Here is a 27873-nt window from a genome sequence, read left to right as displayed (position 1 = left end):
CAGGGCTATCCCAGTGGCATTTTTAATACTAATGACTTAGGTTTTAATAGTAATAAGTAAAGACAAGTGCTTCCCTATCAGTCAAGCAAGAATGCATTTTCCTTCCTTCCTAAATGTATCAGTCTGTTGACAGAAATAATCAATACACAATCTATAATAGAAATAGAAAAGAGTTTTATTTGAGCCACCCTGCGGACTATAGCCCAGAGATAGCTTCTCGAATAACTCTAAGGAACTGCTCTGGAGAAGCATGGTTTTCAGCACAGTTTTAAATCTTGTCAGAACAAAGAACGTCAAACAAATCAGAGATTCATTCCTTCAGTCTTCCAAACAAACAGATCAGCATGTACACAGCAAGTCAGTATGGCCTTGGCACCTGGGAAGGGAGTCTTATCATCAAAGGGGTAGCAGCATTGGTGTCCCAGGAAGGGAGGCATTTAATCTTTACTTTTAACATGGCTATTCTTTACTTCTAGTCAATGCACCCTTTTCTATAATGATTAAAGCAGATGTACAATGTATGTTTGATAAGCCACAAACAGGCTGTTTTAGCTAGCACCAACTTCAAGTTAAACCATGTATAAGCCAGAATGACTTCCCCTTACCTCAATATGTGAAAATTTCTTCCATTCAGTCACAGACCATAGGAAGGATTCTGAAGACGATGAGGAGAAATAACCGGGAGCTCTGCTTCTGGCTCACTCTTCCCTTCATCCTCAGGAATTCAGTTTTAACCTAGAAAGGCAGCACTTACATTTCAAGGCAGAAGTTTTTAGAAAGCACTTGAAGCTTATAAAGTGCTATCACCTATATCAACTTATTTGACCAGCATAGTAAACAACCCTTGGAAAATGAGTCCATTTTATTACCCCCAGCTGACAGGAAACAGGCTAGTGTGTTGTTCTGCCAATTAGTAGTTCAGGCAGTGTTCTAGCCACCTCTTCTGAATCCACTTGCACTAAATCTGTGCCAGAGAACAGGCCTAGAATGGTGCCTAGCGGTGGTGGTGATGATCATGGTGACAGGCATCATTTGCCCACATACTATGAACTCTTCCAAGTGCTTTAAATTCTCACAAATACGCTAAGTAGTTGATACTATTATTTCCAACTATTTTTTGCGCTGTGATTCCATTTTCCAGTACTCTATCCATCTTAAGGAATCTTCCCTCTCAGGAACAAACCCAGGGGCCACCGTATTTGGAGAGGATGGTGTGCAGCTTGAGAACGGGAAGTCTTCAAGCTCCGAAAGTCTGAATCAAGAACTGCACACTAAGAACCTGCAAAGCTTGGAGAGGGTTCGGAACCTGAAACTTCCACCTCCTTCTTCCCACCACACTCTCGCCCCTCCGTTTGTCCCCAGTTCTGGTCTGGAAGCTCAACCGATGGTAATAATACTTTCCAGGTAGGTACCCGCCACCTTTCAGCACCTACCTCTTAAATCGTCGATGTGTGGTTCCGCCTTTCTGTCCCCAGCCCTTCTGAGCATGGCCTCCTCCTGCTATAGCGTCGCCTCTGCGTGCCCGCTGCCATGGTGACGGCGGAGGCCTGCCCGGATCGGTCCCGCCTCCAGCCAGCCGCAGCCAGCCCTGGTCCACCCGGGCTCCGCCCCCTGCATGCTCAGACCCCGCCCCCTGCTTGTGCAGCCCCGCGTCCTAATGGCCCAGAGCACAACCTCTACGGGCCTTCACCCCGTCTCTTGCCGGCCCGGACCCCGCCTCCCGATTGCCAGAACCGCGCCCTCTGCCCGTGTAGACCTGCCTCTCGCTGACTCGGACCCTGCCTGCTGATAGCCAGAACCTTGACCCTCGACCCGGACCCCGCCTCCTGCCGGCCCCGGCCCCGCCCCCGCCCTGGGAGCTCGTCCTTTTGTAGATGGAAACCTGCCTCCAGTCCGTGCAAACTACTGCCTTCGCGGCTCTACTCCGACCGCAGCCGGTAGTAAGGCAGAAAGTGGCTGGCCTTCCCTACTACCCTGAGGCTGAGTGAGACCCGCTGTGCTTCGAAGAGCCCGCAGACCTCCACCCAAGAAAACTCACCAGACATGTTCCTTATGCGATTTATTGATCCTAAGGGCTCTGCACCCGCGAGAGAAAACAGTCCAGCTAAAGGGAGTTTCTGGGCCTCGCAGTGCTGTCAGCGTCTGTGACTTGACGTCCTTGTAATCGATGGTCAGAAAACGCTTGCTCCATGCCTCAGCTCCTGCCCTCATTTGTTTGTGTAGGTCTGGGACCCTTGACCCAGCCACTGAGGAAATTGCCCAAGACAGCCCTAGAAGCTGTGTACAGAGCTCTGAATGCTTCCCAGAGCACCTCTTTTTCTTCAGCTTTGGCGTTTAAGGTGTGTAGAAGGGATACCATCAAATTAACTCCAACAAAATCAGCTCAAGTGCAGATGCTTCAAGGGTAACCTGTTCTCTCTGCACTTTTCTAGAGAGCAGGAGCAAAGGTGGGGGACAAAACCCTACCTTCCCGCACACTCAGCCTAGCCCCCTCATTTTGTAGAACTCCATCCACCCCCCAGGTAACCCAAATACAACCCCAAGCTAGTGGTGGCAAATAAGAGATAGGCTTAGGGAGAGCGCAAGACTGGGGCCCTCAATTCCAGGGGCTCTGTAGTTCTAAAACGTGTCCGCCATCCCTGGGCTGCTAGCCAGTCCCCCAAAGCAGTAGATTCTCCCCACAGCCATAGTGGTGAAATGATGCAAGCAGGTCCCTCCTCCCCAGGGCTCATACTAGGGTTCCGTTCTTGCTGTCATAGCGGGGTGTGGACTGGGGGAAGTAAAGGGTCGCGTACTCTGTAGCATTTTCTAGCTGTAGGTGCTTCACCTCCTGGGCAGAGCGTGTCTGGGTTAGGCTGCACACTTGAATGTCTGCATAGTGTAAGCTGCTGTCCTCCGACCTGAAGCCTTGACTCCTCTCCTGAGACACTGGCTGCTTTAACACCAGCTCATACGTATGTCCCGTTAGGTCATGGCCCTGAGAGGAATGGATAGCATTAAGGGAGATTCTTGACTTGGTTTTGCCCCTCACCTCCAACGCAGGGTCTGTTAAATGACACTTTGCTTTGCTGCTTTTGGGGATGGGGGAAGATGGGCAGAACCAGAAACTTCTACAGATGACTGAGACGTTTCTGTCCCAGGATGGAAAAGCTGAGTCCTGGGATCCCATGTCTGAGCAGCCTCCTGGAAGGGACGGAGGTTGTCATTACCTTTGTGCCATTCTGTTGCTGCTGCCGCTGCTTTAATGTCCATCTTGCTTGGCTCCCTGAGAGGAAGAAATCCGACTTAAATCCATTTTCTCTTCCTGTGTCTACTGAGATTGCCTTCTTCAAATCTCTGTGAAATTATTATGGTGGGTTTCTAACTAATCTCCCTGCCTCTGCTCTGATCTCTTAGTGCTACCATTCCCACATTCAAACTCCTTAGCAGGGTATACAATCTGGCCCTTTCACAGTCTGCCCATAATATCTGCCATCCTAGTTTTTCACTGGCCCCTAACATAGTTCAACAGGCATATGTTGAGAGCCCGTTGTATGCCAGGCTCTGTGCCACATTCTGGGGATAGAAGGATGAGGAGGCTGTTTTCTCCTGTGCAGGGGAGCTTGCAGTCTACTAGGGGAGACAAGTAAACAGACTATTACAGGGCGATATGGTAAGAGCTCAGCTACACCAAACGTTTGGCCACTTTCCATGAAGTCACTCTCTTCTCTCGTCTTCCTTTTCTCTGCATGAGATAATTCCCCGGCCTAAAACACCCTCTCCTCCCTGCTCCTCTTCCAGCTTGTGAACCTGCTATTGTACCTTCAACATCGGTGTTTTCTCCCCTTCTCTCACAGCATGAATATGGTGGTGTTGGGAGCACTAGCAGCAATACGTGATATTATGGTTACTTGTTAACGTGTATCTCTTTCTCAAACTTGATTTTCAGCTCCTCTGGGGCCGAGACCATGTGCCCTTCCTCTTGTGCCTCTCTGCCTCCTTGGAATCCTGCCTAGTGCTTCACATACAATATAAGGGTTGAATAAATTTTTGCTGGATGAATGAAGGAATGAGCAGCCAACCTTGCCACTCTGAGATAATGGAGAGGATGAGACTCAGAGTTTCAGAGCTGGTCTCGAGCACAGTAACCTAACGATTCTCTTTGGTGTACTATGTCCCTTTAGCCGTCCCCCACCTTATGCCCCTTCTAAAGACACTGGTTCTCTTATCTTCTTTGCTCAAATTTGCACTCCCCCTAGCATCCCCCACCCCACTCCCCCAACACCCATTACCCATTTTCTTTTTCCTCTGGAAAGTTGATGGGCAGCTCCTGTGAAAGGAAAAACAGATCACTCGTGTGTAAGAGCCTGGCCTCTATTTTCCCTCCTTCATCATTTGCTCTGTGGTCTCCTTAGCATTCTGGTAGGACGACCTTCCCTCACCTCCCTCTAACAAAGATTCACCCTGAGCCAGCCCCAAAGGATTTATCAAGGGTACCATAGCTCTCCTAAAGGGACGGTTCTGGAAGGTGGAGTGGTACAACTGACATAACCAAACCCAAAATACAGCCTCAGGCAACCAGGCGCTACATGCCAGGGATGTAGCTGGGTTGAGGGCTATTCTGGGATTGTCTAACAGGCTAATCCCAGCAGAGGGTAAGGGAAACTGGCCAAATAATGGGATATTCCTGGATTCAGAGACCCTCTTGCTTCTTCTCTGGTGTCTCTCCTTCAGGGTCTCTGCCAACCTGGGGTTCTCATTCTGGGAGTCACAGAAACTGCCACAACCAGGGCTGACTTATTAGAGCCCTGCACAGCCCTTTCCTAACAGGTGACCTCCCGCCCTGCTTTTTTGTCCTTGTTTCTAATTATCAGAGAAAGTGAGAGATGTTTAAGCTTTAACATCCATAGCACAGGAAACTCTGAATTTGGTGAGTGACTCAGCTACATTGCCCTCCCTGCAGGACAGACCTCTTATACTAATTTCTGAGCCCCTGAGGTCCCCGATGGAGCCAGTGTGTCTACGTGATTGTCAACTGTTGGATGGCCAGAGAAGCAACACTTGTCTGAGGAAATAGGCTGAATAGTTTGTAGCTTACTCCAGATGCTTTTTCTTGCTAGTACGTTTCCAACTGTAACAGAGCCAACCCTATTTGTCTGACTTCTGTCTCCCCAAGGAAGTTTCCTTCTTTTGCTAATTAAAAAGAAAGAGGGGGGGGACTTCTAAATCATGTTCATTTTACTAATGTAGAAAAATCAGGATTTTTCCACACATATCTGTCAGAGCTTTGTGTTTTGGTTTTAATGCAGCTTGCTGAGCTGAGAGTAGTTTGAGTCTCCATTTGAACTCTAGAGGCGGTTCAGAAGAAAAGCTCTGAAACTATTTCTGGGTCTTTCTACTTCCTCTTCTTCCACTTTAGCTCTTCCTTTCCTTTACCACTGCCTAGTCATAGCCTAATCCTAGCCTCTAATTCCTTGCCCCTGGTCACTACTGTCTTCCTACTTACTTCTACTTAAACAGATAAAGAGAATATTAATTCTAAAATAATGTAGACTTGGGTGACTCAATTTTAGTGAACAGAGCCTGTTCCCATGTTGGATGTTGCACAATGCCTGGACACGACCCAAATGGAATATTCAGTTAGACTCGCGGGTGATAGGATTTTATTTTTAGCCCAGAATTAAGGAAACCAAATGGGCACTCTCCTATATTGGTAGTAGGAATAAAAATTGGTGCAGTCTTTCTAGAATGCAATTGGCAATAAGTATAAGAAGCCTTAAACATAAATGTGTGTACCCTCTGATGTAGCAGTTCTAAGCAATAATCAGACAGGTGCAAATATGGATGCTCATTGTAGCATTATTTATAATTGCAAAAAATAGGAAATATCTTAAATGTCCAACATTGGGAACTAACTAAATAAATGGCATCTCCAATCAATGGAACATTATACATCAATTTAAGAAAGATGTTATGTTGGAAGAACACCTAATAGCATAGAAAATTTTCCTCTTTAATAAGATAATAAAAAGGTAATATGTTTGGGATAAAAACTATGCACATAGGCATTTAAAAAGGATTACATGGAAATACACTAAAATGTTCCTGTCATCTCTGGGTGCTTATATTTATGGTTGTTTCTTATTTTCTCCTCTTTGGTGCTTTCCAAATTTTCTACAGTGAATGTGTATTACTTTTGAAATCAGAAAAAAAAAATTTTTAATAAAAATCTCAATTGTCACAGTGTCTTTAGGTTTCTGAAGTTTATTGAGATAATGAGAAATAGAGAAGAACAATATTTATCCAATCCTACTAATATTTTAAGAGGAAAAAATATATTTTGGTTAGAATATCTGGTGCAGTGCTTCTAGCCAGGCTCTAGAGTCTGATTGATGGTGTCAGACTAGCTCTATGACCTTTAGCAAGTTTTTTACTTCATTAGACTTCCATTTTCATTTTATTTATTTAAAAAATTTTGGCCATGCCGCATGGCATGCGGGATCTTGGTTCCCTGACCAGGGATCGATCCCAGGCCCTCAGCAGTGAAAGCATTGAGTCCTAACCACTGGACCGCCAAGGAATTCCCTCCATTTTCTTATTAATAAAATGAAGATAATAATAGAACTTAAAACTCATGGGATCATTGTAAAATTTAAATAAAATAATAAATGTAAAATACTCAGCTAGGTGTCTGGCATATAATGAGTGTCAATCAAAGCTGACTACTGTGACTACCACCATCCGAGGAAGAAATAACCAAAAATGAAAACTATGAAGACTTGGGAAGAAAGGGAGTGAAAGATGCTTTACACCCCCTTCTCTGGAAGTTTTTATGTTTCTAGATGTCCCATGTCTATAGGACATCTCAGAGTTTAAAAAGTGCGGTTCTCATTTTATAGATGGGCCAACTAAGGCCCTAGAACTTTGGTACCTTACTCAAGAAGGCAAGAACCAAATTTCCTATTATTGCTATGTCTTCTGCCTCTATCACTATGCCTGATACACATAGGTGTTCAATAAAATATTTGTTTAATAAATGAATGAGTAGTAGGAACAGGACTTGAATCCAATGTACTGACTCCAAATTATATGTGCTTTTCAATGTACCTCACCTATCTCTCTAAACATAATGATACTTTATTCACAAACAGGACACCCTCAAGACAGATGCAGGCATGGAGTGATAGAGCTAAGAAGGCAGTGGACAGGATAAAACTAGGCCCAGGGGTTTGTAGCGTTAAAAAGAAACAACAGGCCGGGACTTCCCTGGCGGTCCAGTGGTTAGGTCTCTGCAATTTCACTGCACAGGGCATGGGTTCGATCCCTAGTTGGGGAACTAAGATCCCACATGCCAAGTGCAGTGTGGCCAAAAAATTAAAAAAGAAAAGAAAAGAAACATCTGGCCTCAAATGGTGTTGCTTGTGCGAAGCTCATACCACCAAACCATGGCTAAATACCTAGCCTAACTGGAGTTTCAACCTTCCCCAGGAATGTAGTCTTAAACGTCAGTTTGGAATTTTCTGGTCAGCATCAATGAGATAATCTGCCACACAGAACTTTTCCATCACCCAAAGGAAGATGAGGTCATCTGCTCTTCCCTTGATCCCTTCCCCCTTCTGCCTATAAAAGCCTTTCATTTTGTACAGCTCCTCGGAGCTCCTTTCTACTTGCTAGATGAGATGCTGCCCCATTCATGAACTGTTCAATAAAGCCAATTAAATTTTTAAAATTTACTTGGTTGAACTTTTGTTATTTAACAACAGTGATGACAATGCTGGGAAAGAACAATAAAGACAATATGATTCATTTATTGTGAGGCTTTCACATATAATCTGCTCTTCAAGTCCGTGATCTAAACAACACATGTTGTGTTACCTACATATTACATATGAGGAAAAAGAGAAGTTACAGAATTTGCCTAAGGTCACACAGCAAACAAGTGTGAAAGTTATATTCAAATATTGCGTGGATATTCTCCTTCTCATTTCTGCCCTTTTATTTTTTATTTTATTATCATTTTTACTTCTATCTTTTTTTTTTTTTTTTTTTTTTTTTTTGCGGTACGCGGGCCTCTCACTGTTGTGGCCTCTCCAGTTGCGGAGCACAGGCTCCGGATGCGCAGGCTCAGAAGCCATGGGTCACGGGCCCAGCCGCTCCGCGGCATGTGGGATCTTCCCGGACCGGGGCACGAACCCGTGTCCCCTGCATCGGCAGGCAGACTCTCAACCACTGCGCCACCAGGGAAGCCCACTTCTACCCTTTTAAATAAACATTTCTCCAAAGTTGATTTGCTTGATTCAGGAGGCAGTATTATGGCGTGATTAAAAGTATGGGCTTTGAAGTCAGATAAACTTGAGCTGGAATCTTGGTTTGTTTGCTTACTAGCCGTGTGACCCCAGACAAATTAACTTCTCTGAATCTCAGTTTCTTAGCTGTAAAATGGGAGAAGGAGTAAGACCACCTCCCTCAGAATTGTTGGGAAAATTAAATGAGATTATAAAGTTCCAAATGCTACAATTATGACCATTATCTGGAGGAGAAAGGAAGAGAATAAAGGGAGAGAGGAGGCAGAGGAAGACAAAGAGAAAAAATGTCAAGTTACCATTCCAGCCCTGTCCTGGCCGTTGGACAGACAGCTGGCTTGGCTGTTTTTTAAGGTTCCCTGAAAGGAGGGAGCACAGAAGGGGTGCTGCTCTGGTGTTGGCCCCTGGAGGTGCCACGTGGAGGAGGTGCCGTGTGGAGAAGGTGACAGTGGGAAGTTGGCAGAGGACTAGCTGCAGGCTCTCTCTTATTCTTGGGGCCTTCATGTCCACCAACAGAGACCTTACCCTCCGACCTTTCCCCCTACTCACCAGCTTCCCCCGCAGCAGAGCCGGTTTCCCATGGTTCTCTGTCTCCCAGGGAGCCCAGCTGTTTTGCTACAGATAGGGGCTTGTGCATTTCCTGGTTCCCGGTTCAGCTTTCAGTAGCAGCTCCCAGGGAGTCTCCGTCAGGGTCATATTTCAACCTAACAGGTTGGACTTTGGAAGCCACCTGCTGGAAAGATTCCCAGGTGACTGCTCCCAGCCAAAGGGTAGAGGAACACACACGGGCTCCAGGTGAAAGCAATCTCACCTTCGGGATTTAGAGCTACTTTGATGAAGCGTTAACTTTTGAGCTTCAAGCTTCAGTGAGAAGAAGCCTGAGACAGAAAAGGGCTCTGGGTTTCCTTAGGAAATGTTTCTCTACTGCTTCACACTGTCATTGAAATGCATCGTCTATAATAAAGAGTCTTACCTATGTTTCCCCAGCACTATGCAGGTCTAATTGAGTTTCACTTTCAAGGTAATCGGTGTCAGTCTCTTATTATCCTTGTCCAGAATCTGGGATTGAATACTGGACTCTTTTGGAAACTAAAATTTAGGGAAATGTATTCCTTTTGTATTCTCCCTTGCTATTGGAATTAATGTGGGCAAATTACTTTTTTCTAGGACTGTAAAAATGGAGAGTTGAACTCATTACTTAATCCCCTTTCTGGTCAAAAATCATATGATTCTATGGTTGGAATGGTCTCAGCACTTCTTAACCACTCACTTCTCCATCCCCAGTAGAGAACTACGGAATCTCCATTTAATCTCAACTCAGCTTTTCCTCCAATGACCTGAAGCTGGACTCATTCCACACTCACTGGCAACTAGGATGAAGTTGAGCAAATTCCTCTGTAGAAAATAGGGGCTCCAGGAGAATTTGTGGAGCCTGTATGGCTTGTCTCCAGTGTTCCCACCCCCTCTTTAGTGTCTTGTTCAGATGCCCAGTCATTTGTGTGTCCCTTATGGATGTTCAGGACCCAGCACTCAGCCCTGTACTCCACAGAGAGTACCCTGGATGCTTCATTCCTCCCCATCTTCTTTCCTTATGAAAAATGGAGATAATAAGAGTCACAGCCTTGTAGGATTGTGGTGAAGACTAAATGAGATAATGTATATAAAACTCTAGTCCAGGGCCTGGCACATGGGACCCTCTCAGTAAGTCCTAGCTATTGTTATTATTATTACTTCTTTTTCTCAGCTAATTGTTAGATGGTAAAGCATCTTACTTTATTGTCTGGTGACGGATCATTGCACTAGCCTCTTATTTCATGGCTGTGCTTCTCCCTGGCAATCCATTCTGTACTCTACCATTAACTGTATTCTTTTCATCCTGTTACCCAAACTTCTTAGCTTGGCACCCAAAGCCCTCCACAATCTCGGTCGCTTTCTAGCTACTTTCTCTAATTTAATGAAAAAATTTAAAGGAAAACATGTGAGATTTTTATATGACCAGAAATTCCAAAGGAACCAACACTGTGTTGTGGTAGCCAGAAAATCTGATATACCCAAAGCACCATTAATAGAAGTCTAGAGTGATAAACAACGGTATTGATTATTCCACTGAAGTCTGTACCAGTCAGTCCATGATTGGAGTAATAATTTTAGGTTTACATGTTGAATTTCAAGTTACAGTGTCAAGAGGCAGTGTATTGAAGAGAAAGTTGTCTGAGTTATAAGTGGTATGGAAAGTCCTATAAAATATGGTTAAAAGAATTAAGCATGTTCAATTGGGAAAGGGAAGCTTTTGGAGGACAGGATGGTTACTTTTAAATATTTGAAGGGACTCTCAAGTGAAAGAAGGATTGCATTTATTTTCTGGACATAACCTGGACCAATGGGCAGAAGTTACTGAAATGTAGATTTTGGATCAATGGAAGGAAGAATTTATAACAGATGTGTCCAAAAAGAAAATGAAATGGGCTACCTTATGAAGTTCCAAGCTCTCGGTCACTGAAAATGTCCAGAAGTTGGCTAATAATCTTCAAAGTATTTGAATGGGATGGGGATTTGGACAAAATCAGAGGTTTCAAATTTTTTTCTAGCTAAGGAACCCTTTCTTTTAAATGAAGCTCAGGTAAAAATTCTAACTACGAAACAGATCAAAGTGAAGCTGTTCTGGTTGAAGTCTGAATAGGATCCTTTTACAATTCTTTTTCTTCTCAGCTAGACGTTAAGATTCCTGAGAGTAGACAACAAAGGAGCATAGTTTTAAATTTATATTTACAATGTATAACCTCCATAGTATATTACTTGGGGTTTAATAAATATTTGTTGAATGAGTGAACAAAAGAATACATCAATAGTTATTTCTCTAAGGCATGCTTTAATTTTTAATAGATGGCAATCCTTTAACCAAGAATTGTATTCTTCAAGTGAGGGTTCTTATCCTGGGGGTCCACAGATTCCCTAAGAGGGGCATATGAATGGATCTCAAGAGCTGTGTGAACCTATTCAAACTGTATGCCAAATTTCAGAGCATGTGTGTTTTTCTGGTAAGAGGATCTATTGCTTTTGTCAGATTTTTCAAGAGGGTCCATAAAAAAAGTTAAGAAGCAACCACTTTAATGGAAGAATTTCAGATGTCCATCACAACCTAGTAAAAGATATATTTGGGGGCAGGGAGGTCTTCTGGACACTCCTCAAAGCATACACATGCATGTTCTCTTGATTACAGAGAGTAATTAAGAGGTCAACCCCCCCCCACCCCCCAGGCTTTCCTGAATACATCATATCCCTAGTATTAAGACTCTACTTCCAAAGGAAGTTTCCCTGGCCATCACCACCATACCAATAACCCTAGCTCCCCTGCATTTAGACTTGGATTGGGTGGAGTGATGCAGCAATTCCTCTCTTTGGGATGTTTCAAGGTTAGAAACAAATACTTTCTCTCATAGGCAGAGGGTGGGGAGACTTTGTGATTCAGTGACAATGGCAGAGGCTTCCCTGTCTGTGCCCCTGTGTCTGCATACTCAATCCCTCAGAATCAGAGAGCATTTACAGTGGACAGAACTTAGTATGGGAAACCAGAGCTTTAGGCAACTCTGCAGCCAAAAGCTGTTTTCCCAACCCCTACCCAAAACAGGCCAGACAGTCTGGAGACCCTTGTTTTTGTGTCTCTAATCACCAGCTCAGACAGTGCCCTCTGGGCTGTTTGGATGGCATATCCCTTTTCCCTCCCAGGATCACTCTCTCTTTTGTTGCATTGTGAGAAAATTATGGCCAGGAATTTGATCTGGAGCCAGTGTCAGCTTCCAGGTGTGATCTCAGCATCCAAGTGTGAGCTCAGGGTGCTACGACATTGGGTACATCTAACTGAGGACCTTTTTGTCTAGCTGTCCTTTTTGTCTCCCTCCCTGCCCATCCCATCCTCCAGGCCACAGAATAGGGAGCAGCACAGACAAGGCCCTGAGATTTGGGTTTATTCAGCTCCACCCAAAACTAAATGAAAACACTGACACGTCCCAAGGGACCAAACCATACATCGTGACCATGCACTTTTCCCTTCCCCCAAGGATGCTGCTACCTCTGGGGTGGTGAGCAGCTAATCCTATCACCGCGGGAGCTAGAAAGGGTGCTGGGTCCGTGGCACTCAGGGCTCAACACTGGCTGCCTCCTCTTCCTCTGGATCAGGAGGTGCAGGGAGCAGGGAGATGTAGACCTCATTGACCTCTGTGTCCAAATGTCGGCCACCCCGAGGCGCCTCCAGGTTGAGGATGCCATCATGGGAGAGAGCAGCGCGGACCCGCCAGGGGTCCACATCAGCAGGCAGGACGTAGGTTCGGCAGAACTCTCTGGACACGAAGCCATGGCGGTCCAGGCGCTGGGGGTGCCGGGCAGACACCTCCAGTAGGTTGTCCACAGTCCTCACGGTTACCTCATCGGGGGTAAAGTGGCTCACATCCAGAAACGCCTGGAACTTGCCCTCACTGAGCCGAAGCTCAGAGGCCCCTGCCCTGCTGCCCTGCCCAGCTTGGGCAGCCCGGGGCCGGACATAGTAGCCATGGTAGAGGGTGGGGGTCAGGATCTCTTCTGGCAGGAGGCCTGAGGGGCAGAGAGATAGAAGGCAAGAGGCAGGATGAGGGAGGATGGGGTGGGAAGGAGGGCGACATGAGAGCAGATCAGGAGGTGAGGCCTCGGGAGAGCTGGAGGGGAGTCAGGAGAAGCAGGCAAGGGGAAGGAGGGGTCCCAGTGGCTGGAATGAGGCGGCTGGGGAGAAGAGATTGAGAAAGGGAATGAGCTGGGATGAAGAAGAGCAAACCAAACCGGGTCTGGGTGGTTCGCAGGGGAGGCATCCCGAGGGGAGCAGGGGCAGGTATCAGAGCACAGCGGGCAGCAGTCCGCACCGAGGTCAGTAGGAAGGGAAGCGAGCCCTGCCCGGGGTGGGGTGAGGGGGGAGTCTGGGGTGGGAGACGGCTCGCCCCAGGAGTTCAGTTAAGCCCGGAGTGGGGTGGAGGCCAGTATCATTGGGAGGCCAGCCCAGAATTTCAGCAGGTGGGGGTGGGAGGCAAGGGGGTGGCGTCCGTGCCATACCTTCCCCGAAGCGCTGCTCGCCCAGGCGGCTCGGGTTGGCAAACTCGTACTCGGCGGTGGCCGGGTGGGCATGTGGCACCGAGCGGCCCGACATGGCTGCAGACCCGCCGGCGGCCCCGGCTCGAGGTGCGGCCCCAGCAGGCGCAGCGGCACCCCTCCAGCTGCCGCAGAGCCCCGGTGCACTCGGAGGTGGGGGCGGGGTCTACACCACCCAAAATAGTGCCGAGCTCGGTGGGGGAGGGGCGGGCAGCGCCCGCGTCGAGCGTGTGGCCCGCGGCGCCTGGACCCCCGCCGTCCCCTCCGCTGCACACCCTTCAGCTGTCACGGGGGCCCCCCCCGGGGAGGACAGCTGGGGGTCCTGGCTGCGGAGCGAGCTGGGGAGGGGAGGCTGGTGCCGGAGCCCCCGGAGAGACCGCGCTGAGACCCTCCCAAAGAGTTTGCACGTTTTCCACGCCCCTCTTCTCCTCCTTAGTGGTAGGCAGCCGGCGCTCGGCTTCATCAAGCTGCCCTGGATTTACTGTTCTGCCAGGCCTGTAAAGTGAACGATGCAAACAACTTTCTCCCCTTTCTCTGGGGTGGGGTGAGGGGCCTTCCTGCCTAGATTAAGGTCAGGGTCCTCTCTGAACCCAGGGCGACCCAGGGCACCACGTGGAAACCTGCCGTTGACATGATCACTACTCTCCTTCAGGGACCCACAAAGAGTTAATATCCTGGGGCCCAGCCTAGGAAGATTCCAGTTCATGCCCAGGCCCAAGATAGTCTCTGGCCGCATTCCCTTGGCATGCTAGGCTGCAGAGGAGGAGGAGGGGCCCACTGCCCACCTGCCTGGGATTCCTGCCTCAGTCCCAACTCCAGAGAAGGGGGTGGGGGTGGGTGCCATGAGGTGTGGACAGAAAGCGAGTAAAACAAGACCAGGACAAGTCACTGGCCAGCTCAGACGTGTTTGTATTTCTCTTTTCTTAGCTCAGTGAGTACTGGGTATGTGTCACACTGCCAAATCCCCAATCACAAGTCTCCGTGAACGGGCAGTGAGCTGGGATAATAAAACCCCTGACATCACCATTCCAGAAGCTTCAGAAGACTGCGTATATAAGGGGCTGGCTGTAGCTGCGGCTGAAGGAGCTGACCAGCCAGCTGAGTCCCCACACTCACCCAGCCACCATGGACATCGCCATCCACCACCCCTGGATCCGCCGCCCCTTCTTTCCTTTTCACTCTCCCAGCCGCCTCTTTGACCAGTTCTTTGGCGAGCACCTGTTGGAGTCTGATCTCTTCCCAGCTTCTACTTCCCTGAGCCCCTTCTACCTTCGGCTGCCTTCGTTTCTGCGGGCACCCAGCTGGATTGACACTGGGCTCTCAGAGGTAAGCCTCCCCTCTGCCAGGACAGGTGAGTTCATTCTGGAGCCTCCTGGAAGCGTCTGCATCCACTGTCCTTTTCCTCCTGGCCTAAATCTGACTAGGTCTAAGGGTCCCAAGTGTCTTAGGCTCTTGTGTGTCCTGCAGTGAAGAAAGATGAGGTCCCTCGTTCCTCTCTTCTCTAGTCACCTGTTTGTATTCGATGCACCTCTGTAGTTCCTCTCTTCCCCTGTCACCTGTTTGTATTCGATGCACCTCTATATCCTATTTATTGCATTTTTTCCATGTGTTATGAAGATCATTCTCTGTCCCATCTTCTAAGTAGGATGTCCCTCTCTGGTTTGGTTCATAATGATCTACAGGGAAAGAGCTGCCTTCAGACTCCTTTGCTCACCTCTTCTAATACCTCACACTCCTGGCAAATACTATCATCTCAAGTTCCAGAGCCAGGAGGCAGTCCTACCTCATCCTGAGCTTTTCATCCCAGCTGCATGGAGCTGGAGACAGCGGCCACTATTTTCTTCCTTTCTATTCCCTCTTCTATGATTTTCTGGGTTTCTCAGGGCTGTGACAGGGCACTGGCCTGGGTCCAAGCCTAATGAGGATAGAAGGTAGATCAATTTAGGGACCCCCCTCCACTTGTCCTGAGAGGGTAGGAGAATGGGGCGAATAGATAAGATTGACAGAAGCTGTCACAGATAACACTCTGGTTTAAAAATATTCAAGAGTGAGTAAACAGGAGCCAAGTGGGCAAGGGCTTTGGAAGGACAATCAGAGCTAGCAGAACATTCCAGATTGAGTGGGTGGGAAACTTGGCAGAGACATGAGTAAGAAGAAGGGGCTTTTGTCTCACAGACAAATGACAAGGCCAGGCATTGGGTCAGAGAAGCAGCAGAAGCCATGCCCAGACCCATCCTTGTGATTTGTCCCCTGGGTGGCCTGTCTTCTTCCCTGTCCCTGTAAATAAAGTTTGGCCTGATGACCAAATGGTGTGCCTTGGGTACCACTGTGGTGGCACCCCTGAACTAGAGAGTCATGTTTATTCAAAAGGGGATTTTTAGCTAAAAAGAGGAGGATAAACTACCTGGAAAGAAAGCAAGTCTGCAGAATGGGACTGTATTAGTGTTGTTCATATTCCTACTACTTTTGTCTTCCCCTCCCCCACCTTGCTATTTCCAGATGCGGCTGGAGAAGGACAGATTCTCTGTCAACCTGGATGTGAAGCACTTCTCCCCAGAGGAACTCAAGGTCAAGGTGCTGGGAGATGTGATTGAGGTGCACGGCAAACATGAAGAGCGCCAGGTACGGAGCTGACTTTCTCTTCTGCTCATTCATCCAGCGCGTACAATATGCCAGAGACTGCCATCAGCCCCTGAGGCTGGCAGCATTCCATTCCTAAGCCATAAGAGTCAAGAACAGGGATAAACCTGTTGTCCTTAATGTTGTTGTTGTTTTGGCCAGAGAAGTGATCTTTGTTGTTTGTTTTGATTTGATTGCCTCAGATGGGATAGATGGGATGTTAACTTCCTGTTTAAGCCGGTGGTTCTCAAACTTGAGCACATTACAATTGCCAGGGGAATTAAAAAAAAAAAATCCCAGGGCTTCCCTGGTGGCACAGTTGTTGAGAGTCCGCCTGCCGATGCAGGGGACACGGGTTCGTGCCCCGGTCTGGGAAGATCCCACATGCCGCGGAGCGGCTGGGCCCGTGAGCCATGGCCACTGAGCCTGCACGTCCGGAGCCTGTGCTCCACAACGGGAGAGGCCACAGCAGTGAGAGGCCCGCGTACCGCAAAAAAAAAAAAAAAAAAAAAAAAAAATCCCAATGCTCAGGCATATCCCAGGTCAGTTAAATCAGGATTTTTCAAAGCTCCCTAGGGGATTCTAATGTACAGTTAGTCAAGGTTGAAGACCACTGATTTAGGAGTAGTGGTTGTCAGACATCTGATTGCTTTATATAATTCATTAACTGCATGCACTCGGAAGGCCCTTGAATTTGAGACTTTTCTTTCAGATGTTTTGGAATTCACTTCTCATTAGCCCATCTTAATGCTGAACTACTTGCTTTGCCTAAGCTTCAGAGCTCTACTCACCTCCTAATACCCTAGACCCATGTGGAAATGAGTTGAGAGCCTGTCTGGATAAATGCTTGAGATTCAGCAGGTGTAACGGTTAGGGTCAGAATTCTTGAGCCAAATTCTAAAGAATGGAATAGCTTTTCATTACTTTCTGGGAGAGTTTTTCAATGTATTTGCTTCCTACCGAAGGCAGTGAAAGTGGGGAGTCCTTGCCACTGGACTGCCAGGGAATTCCCAACTCAGAAACTTGTGCACCAAACAGTATATTTCAGTTTTGCTTGTATGATTGAACTTTAGATCAGAGCCTCCCTGGAGGGAGTCTTTATTGTTGTTGTTGTTATTATTAGGTCTATTGGTCTGGAACCTTCTGGAACATTCCTGAAGAGTCAGGACAATTTCTGGGTTTCCTCAGGGACTCAAATCTTAAAAGCCAGATGATATTCCAAATCCTGTAGGCCCAAAAAACATTGATCTAACCCTCTAGGACATACCCCTGAACATGTCCATGTCTGAGGGTTTAGAGAGCTATGAAGTTTTGGCTGTTCAGACTTCTCAGACTCTCATTGGTAGGAGTGACCACCTAGGCAATTTCATCTTAGTCCGAAACAGAACAGCTATTTAGCTTTCTCTCAGGTTGCCATGCATTTGGCCACACCTAAGGGGAAGGACGATGTCTGAGTTCCAGGCAAGTGATGCTATTTCCTGTTCTTATCTCTCTACCTCTTTCCTTATTCTCTTGGATTAGGATGAACACGGCTTCATCTCCCGGGAGTTCCACCGGAAATACCGGATCCCAGCTGATGTGGACCCTCTCACCATTACTTCATCCCTGTCATCTGATGGCATCCTCACTGTGAATGGACCAAGGAAACAGGTCTCCGGCCCTGAGCGCACCATTCCCATCACCCGTGAAGAGAAACCTGCTGTCACTGCAGCCCCCAAGAAGTAGATGCCCTTTCTCTAACTGCATTTTTTAAAACAAGAGAATTTCCCCACCAGTGAATGAAAATCTTGTGACTAGTGCTGAAGCTTATTAATGCTAAGGGCAGGCCCAAATTATTAAGCTAATAAATATCATTCAGCAACAGATAACTGTCTTGTGTTTGAATATTTTGTAATAATCATCACATATGATTTAGGGGACTCCAGGGATATTAGAGTCAGAATGACTGTTTCCAGCATTTACTTATGGGATAAATTTAGCAAGTCACTTAAGCTTTATGGTCTTTAGGTCTTCCATTTATAACAAGGGGTACTGATTTGTACACTAGTTGTAAGGAGTAAATTAAGGAGAAAAAGGAGGTAAAGCCCTTAGCAGAGTTCAAGAAATATTAGTTCCTCTCCTCCCTCTTTGATTTTGGCCCTCAGTTCCAATAACAAATCTGAATGAGGTCTGGATGACAATGCATAAAAGGCCTTAGTGCATCTCTGAAATTAATCATGTCACCAGGGAGGAGATGGTGTCCTCAACTTTGACATTTTGCTACTGATAAGCATTGCCTTCAGCTGATTCACAAGGTGGACAGGTGATTATCACAATAGGACAGGTAATTACCGCCAAACAAGCCTCTCAGGTGTAGTACCTTAATTAGCCAGTAAACACCTATTAAAACTAAGACTGGGAAATATACAATCCATTGACCCACAATTTAAAAAGGTTAACTTTTGTATTTTATTTATTTTTAAATATTTATTTATTTAAGCCACTCTGGGTCTTAGTTGTGGCACGTGGGGTCTTTAGTTGCAGCATGTGGGCTCTTAGTTGTGGCATGCATGTGGGATCTAGTTCCCCAACCAGGATTGGAACCCGGGCGCCCTGCATTGGGAGTGTGGATTTTTACCCACTGGACCACCAGGGAAGTCCCTTATTTTTTTATTTTTTAAATTTTATTGAAGTATAGTTGACTTATTATACAATGTTGTGTTAATTTCTGCTCTTCAGCAAAGTGACTCAGTTATCCACATGTATATATATTTTTTCATATTCTTTTCCATTATGGTTCATCACAGGATATTGAATATAGTTCCCTGTGCTATATGGTAGAACCTTGTTGTTTATCCATCTTATATATAATAGTTTGTATCTGCTAATCCCAAACTCCCAATCCTTTCCTCCCCCATCCCCCCCACCCAGGCAACCACAAGTCTGTTCTCTATGTCTGTGTGTCTGTTTCTGTTTCATAGGTATATTCATTTGTGTCATATTTTAGTTTAGTTTAGTTTAGTTTAGTTTTTTTTTTGGCCGCACCACGCGGCATGTAGGATCTTAGTTCCCCGACCAGGGATCAAACCTGCACCCCCTGCATTGGAAGCATGGAGTTTTAACCACTGGACCACCAGGAAAGTCCCTTTTTATTACTTATTTATTGGTGTGTCATATTTTAGATTCCACATATAAGTGATATCATATGGTTTTTGTTTTTAAATGTTTAAGAATTACAGTGAATAACAACAGATCAATAAGTGATTATATTATTTAGCTTAAACAAAGACATACTGCTCTACAAAAACACCTCTATTTCACTTTTGTGAGTCTAGACAAACTTCTGATTCAATTAATGAAAAATAGCCCTGGTATAAATGTTTAGAGACCACTCTTATTTTTCCTGCACCCTCTTCCAGCTGATTTCTGATTTCTCACAAGGACTCTTTCCTTCACAAAACCTACAGTTTGGGGATTGGCCATGCTTTTAAAATATGACATGTGAAACAACTGTTGAAAGCTTTTGTGTTGCAGGGGTGTGGAGCTAGGACAATATACATTGCAAATCTATACATGTTCAAAATGTTTTCTCTTAAAAAACAACTTCCTAATAGTCTGAAATGCTGTGATCTAGCCAGAAGTCAGATTTCTCTAAACTTAGAGCCAATTTTTATGGCTGTGTAGCAGACATTGTTGGCTGCCTAAGTAACCTATTTACCACCTTCAGTCTTGCCAACAGCACCCCAGATTGGTTTAGGTATCCACCATATTCTTCCTAGCCATGTGCTTCAGGAAAGTGAAGGGATCCCCCAAGCTCCAGTCAGAATTGGTCTAAATCGATCATGGAAATTCCCCTCCTTCTGTAGGGATTAGTCTTGAAAGGGCTACAACCGAATTATGATAAATGAGACAGGATGGAAATTTGCTATAGATGCTTCTAGAAAGGCTTTTTACCTTTAAAAAGACTTGCCAAAAAAGAGAGAAGGAGGGGGGGAAGAGGGAGAGGGAGAGAGACAGCGAGAAAGAGAGAGACAGAGACAGAGAGAGAGATTGATTTTTTTCTTCCTCTGCATGTTGGAACATGAGAATGTGATACTCAGATTGCTGTAGGCATCTTGAAACCATGAGGGAGCCTCCATTATATACTGATGATGGTTGAGCAAGAAGATGGTAAGACTCCGAGACCTTGATGGGTCATTGAACTGCTTAACTGGTCAACTTTAGAGCTTCCTTACTTCACAATGTCTTATTACATCTCATTTTTGTTTAATCTTTTTTTGATGAGGGTTTTATGTTACTGGTATGCAAAAACACCTTAACTGATTGAGGCTGAATTAAGTAGTGTAAAAAACTGAAGAATGCTCTGGAAACCATGTGTCAGCTTTAATCATTTTAGTGAATTACCAGATTTCTCAAGCAGACATAATCTTAATGATTTGATCTTAAATGAATCACACTTTGTCTATTAGAGTATGATATTTATGTTTTTGACAAATTTGTTCAGAATGTGAAGGGTCACCTTTTTTGTTTATTATTACCATCCCCAAGTTAGACTAGTTTTTTGTTGTTATTCTTTTCCAGATCACATGCTTTGCTATAGCTATTTGTTCACTGCTATTAGTATAGGACTTTTCTAGTCTAGCATATTTGAGGGATTTTTCTTTAGCTTTATAGCTAGCTCTTCCATAATTCTACTTCATTCCCTATGTCTGAATTATGCCAGAAGTTTGTTGAGGCAATTTTAATTAGCATTTATTATGTTTTTTAATATGAGCTAACATTTATTAAGCACTTACTATTAGGTATGCACTGTGCTAAGAAGTGCTTTACCTTTTTTTAAACTATCATTTTTTAAAGAATAAATCTGGGAAATGTGTGTAGAGTACATACATATAATTTCAATAAGATGTAACATTTAGAAACCAAATGGATGTTTTGCCTAATGGTTTGGGAATGATACATATTTTCATGATTAGAAAAATCCTATTCTATTTAATACCTCACATTTTATTTGAATATTGCACTGGATTTGATCTTTGCTCTGAAGATTACAATGACTAGTTTTTTAATGTATATATATTTTAATTAATTTATTTATTTTTTGACTGCGTTGGGTCTTCGTTGCTGTGCATGGACTCTCTAGTTGTGGCGAACGGGGGCTACTCTTTGTTGCGGTGCACAGGCTTCTCATTGAAGTGGCTTCTCTTGTTGCGGAGCACGGGCTCTAGGCATGTGGGCTTCAGCAGTTGTGGCTCATGGGCTCTAGAGCACGGGCTCAGTAGCTGTGGAGCATGGGCTTAGCTGCTCTGTGGCATGTGGGATCTTCCTGGACCAGGGCTCGAACCAGTGTCCCCTGCATTGGCAGGCGGATTCTTAACCACTGTGCCACCAGGGAAGTCCCTTACAATGACTATTCATTCAACAATTATTTGAGTGCCTACCATGTGCTAGCTACAAAAATAAGACATGCTTTTTTGCCCTAACACAATTAAAAATTGAGCAGAAGAACAGGCAAGTAAAAAGACGTAGATTTCAAGTTTCTACGATGTCCACTCAAAATGTCTGTTATGGGGACACTTAAGGGGCTTACCTACCCTGGACATAGAAGGAATCCTGGAGATGGTTACTCCTGACCAAATTTTTTTAACAGCTTTATTGAGATATCATTCATTACTATACTATTTACCCATTGAAAGTGTACAATTTAATGGTTTTATTTATATTCACAGAGTTGTACATCCATCACCAAAGTCAATTTTAGGACATATAATTAGCCAAGATGCTAACTTATACCCATTAGTTATCACCCTCCAATGCCCACCCCTCAGCCCTAGGCAACCTCTAATCTACATTCTGTCTCTATGTATTTGCCTATTTTGGACGTTTAAGTGGAATCATACAATACGTGGCCCTATGTGACTAGCTTCTTTCACTTAGCAGAATGTTTTAAAGTATCCGCCATATGGTTGCATGTATCAGTACTTCACTCCTTTCTACTGCCAAATAATATTCCTTTACATGGATCTACTGCCTTTTATTTACCCATTCATCAATTTATGGACATTTGAGTTACTTCCACTTTTTGTCTATTATGAATAATACTGCTATGAAAATTCATGTACTAGTTTTTGTGTGGACATATGTTTTCATTTCTCTTGACTATATATCTAGGAGTGGAATTGCTGGATTATATGGTAACTTTCCATCTAGCCTTTTGAGGTACTGTCAGACTATTTTCCAAGGCAGCTGCCCATTTTTAAACAAATTAATGTATTTTGTTTTTATTTGTTTTTGGCTGTGTTGGGTCTTTGTTGCTGTGCGCGGGCCTTCTCTAGTTGTGGCCAGCGGGGGCCACTCTTCGTTGCGGTGCCCAGGCTTCACTGCAGTGGCTTCTCTTGTTGAGGAGCACGGGCTCTAGGCGTGCGGGCTTCAGTAGTTGTGGCTTGCGGGCTCTAGAGCGCAAGCTCAGCAGCTGTGGCACACGGGCTCAGCTGCCCCGCAGCATGTGGGATCTTCCCGGACCAGGGCTCGAACCCAGGTGCCTTGCATTGGCAGGCAGATTCTTAACCTCTGCGCCACCAGGGAAACCCAGATGCCCATTTAAAATTCCCACCAGCAGTGTATGAGGGTTCCAACCTCTCAATATCTTCACCAACAGTTATAATTATTTATCTTTTTGGTTATAGCCATCCTAGTGGGTGTCTGACTGAATTCTTAATGGTTTATAGGACTTGGCAAGGTTAAGAGGGAAGAAAATGCATCTAGAAGGGGGAACAGCATGAAGTGCCCAGGCAGGTATTGATATTTATGTTTGGTTGGAGCACTAGATATATGAGAGGGAATGTGGGAGATGAGGAATAAGAGTCAGAAAGTAGAGAAAACCCTGCTAAGGAGTTTGAAGTTTATTTTGAAGGCTATAAAAGCCAATGAAAGATTTTAACCAAGAGAGTAGCATGATACACTCTGCAGTTTTAGACTTAATCTGGGAGCAATATAGTGATTGATAAATACAGACCAAAATGGAAAATAGAGACATCAACCGAAAGGGTAAGAGCAAGAAATAATGGGAAAGTGGAATATGGCAGAGGCAATAGAGATGTAACAAAGAGGGACATAATCAAGACATAATGTGGAGATAGAATTTATAGGGCTTGGTATCTGTTTTAATGGGAAGGATGACAAAGGGGGATTCAAACTAATTTCTTGCTTTCTGTTTTTGACAATTGTGTGAATTTATTATGCAATATGTAATATTAAAAATAAGAAAGAGTGGTTAAGACACATAAAAGAAAACTATGGAATTCACCAAGATATGAAATATATAAGATTGACAAATTTGAGACTGAAGATTATGAACTCAGTTGTAGGTATCAGGAAATTACCTCAACCATATATGAAAAACCCACAGCTAACATCATACTCAGTGGTGAAGATTGAAAGCCTTTCCTCTAAGACTAGGATCAAGACAGGGATGTCCACTTTTACCACTTCTATTCAATATATTATTGCAAGTTCTAGCCAGAGCAATTAGGCAAGAAAAAGAAAAGCATCCAAGTTGGAAAGAAACAAGTAAAACTATTTCTATTTACAAAAGACATTATCTTACATATACAAAACCCTAAAGATTTCGCCAAAAATATAAATTAGAACTAATAAACAAGTTCAGCAACATTGCAGGATATAAAACCAACAAACACACAAAAATTAGTTGCATTTCTATACACTAACAATGAATAATCCAAAAAGGAAATTAAGAAAACAATTTCATTTACAATAGCATCAGGAAGAATAAAACATTCGAGGAATAGTCGAGGAATAATCTCGACTAAGGAGGCAAAAAATTTGTGCACTAAAAACTATAAGACATTGTTAAAATAAATTAAAGAAGACATAAATGGAAAGACATCTATGTTCACGGATTGGAAAACTTAATACTGTTAAGATATCAATACTAGCTAAAGTGATCTACAGATTCAAAGCAATTCTTATCAAAATTCCAATAATGTTTTTTGCAGAGATAGAAAATTCCACCCTAAAATTCACAGATTTCTCTAGTTGCAGCGGGCTGGGGCTACACTTCATTACAGTGCATAGGCCTCTCATTGTGGTGGCTTCTCTTGTTGTGGAGCACGGGCTCTAGGTGTGCACCTAGAGCTGCATTGGGCCACAGTTGTGGCACACAGGCTCAGCAGTTGTGGCTCATGGGCTTAGTTGCTCTGTGGCATGTGGGATCTTCCTGGGCCAGAGCTTGAACCTGAGTCCCCTGCATTGGCAGGTGGATTCTTAACCACTGCACCACCAGGGGAGTCCCAAAATGGTACATTTTATGTTATGTATATTTTATCACAATAAAAGATATGCTGAATCAGGCTCCTGGACTTCAGACTATACTACAAAGCTACAGTAATCAAGACAGTATGGTACTGGCACAAAAACAGAAATATAGTTCATTGGAGCAGGATAGAAAGCCCAGAGATAAACCCATGCACATATGGTCACCTTATCTTTGATAAAGGAGGCAAGAATATACAATAGAGAAAAGACAGCCTTTTCAATAAGTGATGCTGGGAAAACTGGATGGCTACATGTAAAAGAATGAAATTAGAACACTCCCTAACACCATACACAAAAATAAACTCAAAATGGATTAAAGACCTAAATGTAAGGCCAGGCACTATAAAACTCTTAGAGGAAAACATAGGCAGAACACTCTATGACATACATCACAGCAAGATCCTTTTTGACCCACCTCCTAGAAAAATGGAAAAAAAAAAACAATGGGTCCTAATGAAACTTCAAAGCTTTTGCACAGCAAAGGAAACCATAAACAACACGAAAAGACAACCCTCAGAATGGGAGAAAATATTTGCAAATGAAGCAACTGACAAAAGATTAATCTCCAAAATTTACAAGCAGCTCATGCAGCTCAATATCAAAAAAAAAAAAAAAAAAACAACAACAACCCAATCCAAAAATGGGCAGAAAACCTACATAGACATTTCTCCAAAGAAGGTATACAGATTGCCAACAAACACATGAAAGGATGCTCGACATCACTAATCATTAGAGAAATGCAAATCAAAACTACAATGAGGTATCACCTCACACCAGTCAGAATGGCCATCGTCAGAAAATCTACAAACAAGAAATGCTGGAGGGAACTGGCGGAAGTGACGTTAACAAAGGGAGCCAGGAGTTCTGTAGAGTCAGAAAGGGTCGCCAGTAGCGGGCGCCGCGGCCGTTTGCGGCTTAACTTCGTTTTCGCCGACCGGTAGTTGTCTCTGCAGTGACTCCAGCAGCATCACTGTTTGTTGGTGTGCGTGAAGATAACCCAGAGAGTTGAGGAAGTCGCTAAGAGTGTGCTGGGGATGCTCTAGGAAAAGACTGAATGCTGAGGTGATTCCCAGTCCAAAGGTTTTTGATTTGCCAAGAAGAAAGTGAACCTCATGGATCAGAACAACAGCGTCCCACATTATGCCCAGGGCCTGGCCTCCCCTCAGGGTGCCATGGCTCCTGGAATCCCTATCTTTAGTCTGATGATGCCGTATGGCACAGGACTGACTCCGCAGCCTATTCAGAGCACCAACAGTCTGTCTATTTGGGAAGAACAGCAAAGGCAGCGGCGGCAGCAGCAGGAGCAGCAGGCGGCAGTGGCAGCCGTTCAGCAGTCGACCTCCCGGCAGGCAACCCAGGGGGCCTCCGGCCAGACACCACAGCTTTTCCACTCACAGACTCTTACGACCGCACCCTTGCCGGGCACCGCTCCCCTGTATCCCTCCCCCATGACTCCCATGACCCCCATTACCCCTGCCATGCCAGGCTCGGAGAGCTCTGGGATTGTGCCGCAGCTGCAAAATATTGTATCCACAGTGAATCTTGGCTGTAAACTTGACCTAAAGACCATTGCACTTCGTGCCCGGAATGCTGAATATAATCCCAAGCGGTTTGCTGCCGTAATCATGAGAATAAGAGAGCCCCGGACCACTGCACTGATATTCAGTTCTGGGAAGATGGTGTGCACAGGAGCCAAGAGTGAAGAACAGTCCAGACTAGCAGCAAGAAAATATGCCAGGATTGTACAGAAGTTGGGTTTTCCAGCTAAATTCTTGGACTTCAAGATTCAGAACATGGTGGGGAGCTGTGACGTGAAGTTCCCTATAAGGTTGGAAGGCCTTGTGCTTACCCACCAACAGTTCAGTAGTTATGAACCAGAGTTATTTCCTGGTTTAATCTACAGAATGATCAAACCGAGAGTTGTTCTCCTTATTTTTGTTTCTGGAAAAGTTGTATTAACAGGTGCTAAAGTCAGAGCAGAAATTTATGAAGCCTTTGAGAACATCTACCCTATTCTAAAGGATTTCAGGAAGACAACGTAATGGCTGTCATGTACTCCTGCCTCCCCCACCCACTTGTTTTATTAAAACAAATCATTTCTGGTACAATTAGTGGTGTTGTGGACGGCCCCATGTGATGAGAGGATGGATGTCTGGTTGTAGGTTGCAGCACGAGGTGAAGCTCTCCTGCATGTGTACCCCATAGGGATGCCAGGGAGGGGGTATTATTTCTGCACAGAGAACACCGAAGTGTTACTGTAAGTTGCTCGAACTGTGCTATTTGGGCAGTGCTGCCCGTTTATTTATATTTAGATTTTAAGCACTTACTGTTGTTGACAAGTTGGTTTAAGGGACAAAACTTTTAAAGCCACCTCAACAATCCATTGGACTTTGTTTAATTTCTTCCCCATAAACCACAGTTTTTATATTTCTACCAGAAAAGTAAAAATCTTTTTTAAAAGTGTTGTTTTCTAATTTGTAACTCCTATGGGTTATTTTTGTGCCACATTCCGCCTTTTTAGTATTGCAGGGCAGAATAGAAATGTATTAATGAAAACAAATGGCTGTACATATTTTTATTCCTTCAGAGTACTCTGTACAATAAATGCTGTTTATAAAAGTGAAAAAAAAAAGAAATGCTGGAGAGGGTGTGGAGAAAAGGGAACCCTCTTTCACTGCTGGTGGGAATGTAAATTGATATAGCCACTATGGAGAACAGTATGGAGGTTCCTTAAAAAACTAAAAATAGAACTACCATACGACCCAGCAATCCCACTACTGGGCATATACCCTGAGAAAACCATAATTCAAAAAGAGTCATGTACCACAATGTTCGTTGCAGCTCTATTTACAATAGCCCGGAGCTGGAAACAACCTAAGTGTCCATCGACAGATGAATGGATAAAGAAGATGTGGCCCATACATACAGTGGAATATTACTCAGTCATAAAAAGAAATGAAATTGAGTTATTTGTAGTGAGGTGGATGGACCTAGAGTCTGTCGTACAGAGTGAAGTAAGTCAGAAAGAGAAAAACAAATACTGTATGCTAACACATATATATATATATATGAAATCTAAAAAAAAAAAAGGTTCTGAAGAACCTAGGGGCAGGACAGGAATAAGGATGCAGATGTAGAGAATGGACTTGAGGATATGGGGAGGGGGAAGTGTAAGCTGAGCTGAAGTGAGAGAGTGGCATGGACATATATACACTACCACATGTAAAATAGATAGCTAGTGGGAAGCAGCCGCATAGCACAGGGAGATCAGCTGGGTGCTTTTGGACCACCTAGAGGGGTGGGACAGGGAGGGTGGGAGGGAGGGAGACGCAAGAGGGAAGGGATATGGGGATATATGTATATGTATAGCTGATTCAGTTTGATATAAAGTAGAAACTAACAAACCATTGTAAAGCAATTATACTCCAATAAAGATGTTAAAAAATACGCTGGATACCTAGGGTATAGGACAGATATATAACATATAAACTTAAAACATGTGCCTATAAAATATTCATATTGCAGGAACACACACCAATGAATTATT

At 44.6% G+C, this 27873-nt stretch overlaps 5 protein-coding genes across 6 annotated transcripts in view; 2 read left to right on the top strand and 3 right to left on the bottom strand.

Annotated features, from left to right (window-relative positions):
• Positions 1-1529, bottom strand: part of DIXDC1 (DIX domain containing 1) — a gene marked incomplete at its 3' end in the record, with an annotated part of 76785 nt that extends 75256 nt beyond the window's left edge. Inside the window, exons 1-2 of one of the 2 annotated variants that reach the window (XM_082626602.1) lie at positions 1434-1529; positions 606-735 (exon numbers count right to left, since the gene is read on the bottom strand). The remainder of the gene's footprint in view (positions 1-605; positions 736-1433) is intronic. The other variant, XM_082626599.1, reaches the window with a different exon arrangement.
• Positions 1530-2060: 531 nt separating this feature from the next.
• LOC309807587 (uncharacterized protein C11orf52) lies at positions 2061-8904 on the bottom strand. The gene is made up of 4 exons (XM_082627410.1): positions 8832-8904; positions 4272-4309; positions 3210-3265; positions 2061-2977 (listed from the first exon to the last, which is right to left on the bottom strand). Exons 1-4 carry the CDS (start codon positions 8861-8863, stop codon positions 2729-2731), a joined length of 375 nt encoding a protein of 124 aa, XP_082483536.1. The 5' UTR covers positions 8864-8904; the 3' UTR covers positions 2061-2728.
• Positions 8905-12335: 3431 nt separating this feature from the next.
• Positions 12336-13467, bottom strand: HSPB2 (heat shock protein family B (small) member 2). Its single transcript, XM_082628493.1, has 2 exons — positions 13359-13467; positions 12336-12869 (listed from the first exon to the last, which is right to left on the bottom strand). The coding sequence occupies exons 1-2, from the start codon at positions 13450-13452 to the stop codon at positions 12418-12420; spliced, it is 546 nt and encodes a 181-aa protein (XP_082484619.1). The 5' UTR covers positions 13453-13467; the 3' UTR covers positions 12336-12417.
• Positions 13468-14338: 871 nt separating this feature from the next.
• CRYAB (crystallin alpha B) lies at positions 14339-17867 on the top strand. The gene is made up of 3 exons (XM_082628403.1): positions 14339-14720; positions 15894-16016; positions 17535-17867. The coding sequence occupies exons 1-3, from the start codon at positions 14520-14522 to the stop codon at positions 17736-17738; spliced, it is 528 nt and encodes a 175-aa protein (XP_082484529.1). The 5' UTR covers positions 14339-14519; the 3' UTR covers positions 17739-17867.
• Positions 17868-24662: 6795 nt separating this feature from the next.
• On the top strand, positions 24663-26598 carry LOC309807585 (TATA-box-binding protein-like). The gene has a single exon (XM_082627408.1). It carries the CDS (start codon positions 25439-25441, stop codon positions 26366-26368), a length of 930 nt encoding a protein of 309 aa, XP_082483534.1. The 5' UTR covers positions 24663-25438; the 3' UTR covers positions 26369-26598.
• The last annotated feature ends 1275 nt before the right edge of the window (positions 26599-27873 follow it).

Source organism: Mesoplodon mirus, assembly GCF_964341445.2.
Source record: "Mesoplodon mirus genome assembly, chromosome: 7".
Taxonomy (NCBI): Eukaryota; Metazoa; Chordata; class Mammalia; order Artiodactyla; family Ziphiidae; genus Mesoplodon; species Mesoplodon mirus.
The sequence above is the reverse complement of the archived record's forward strand: the minus strand, read 5'-3'. Positions and strand labels throughout refer to the sequence as shown.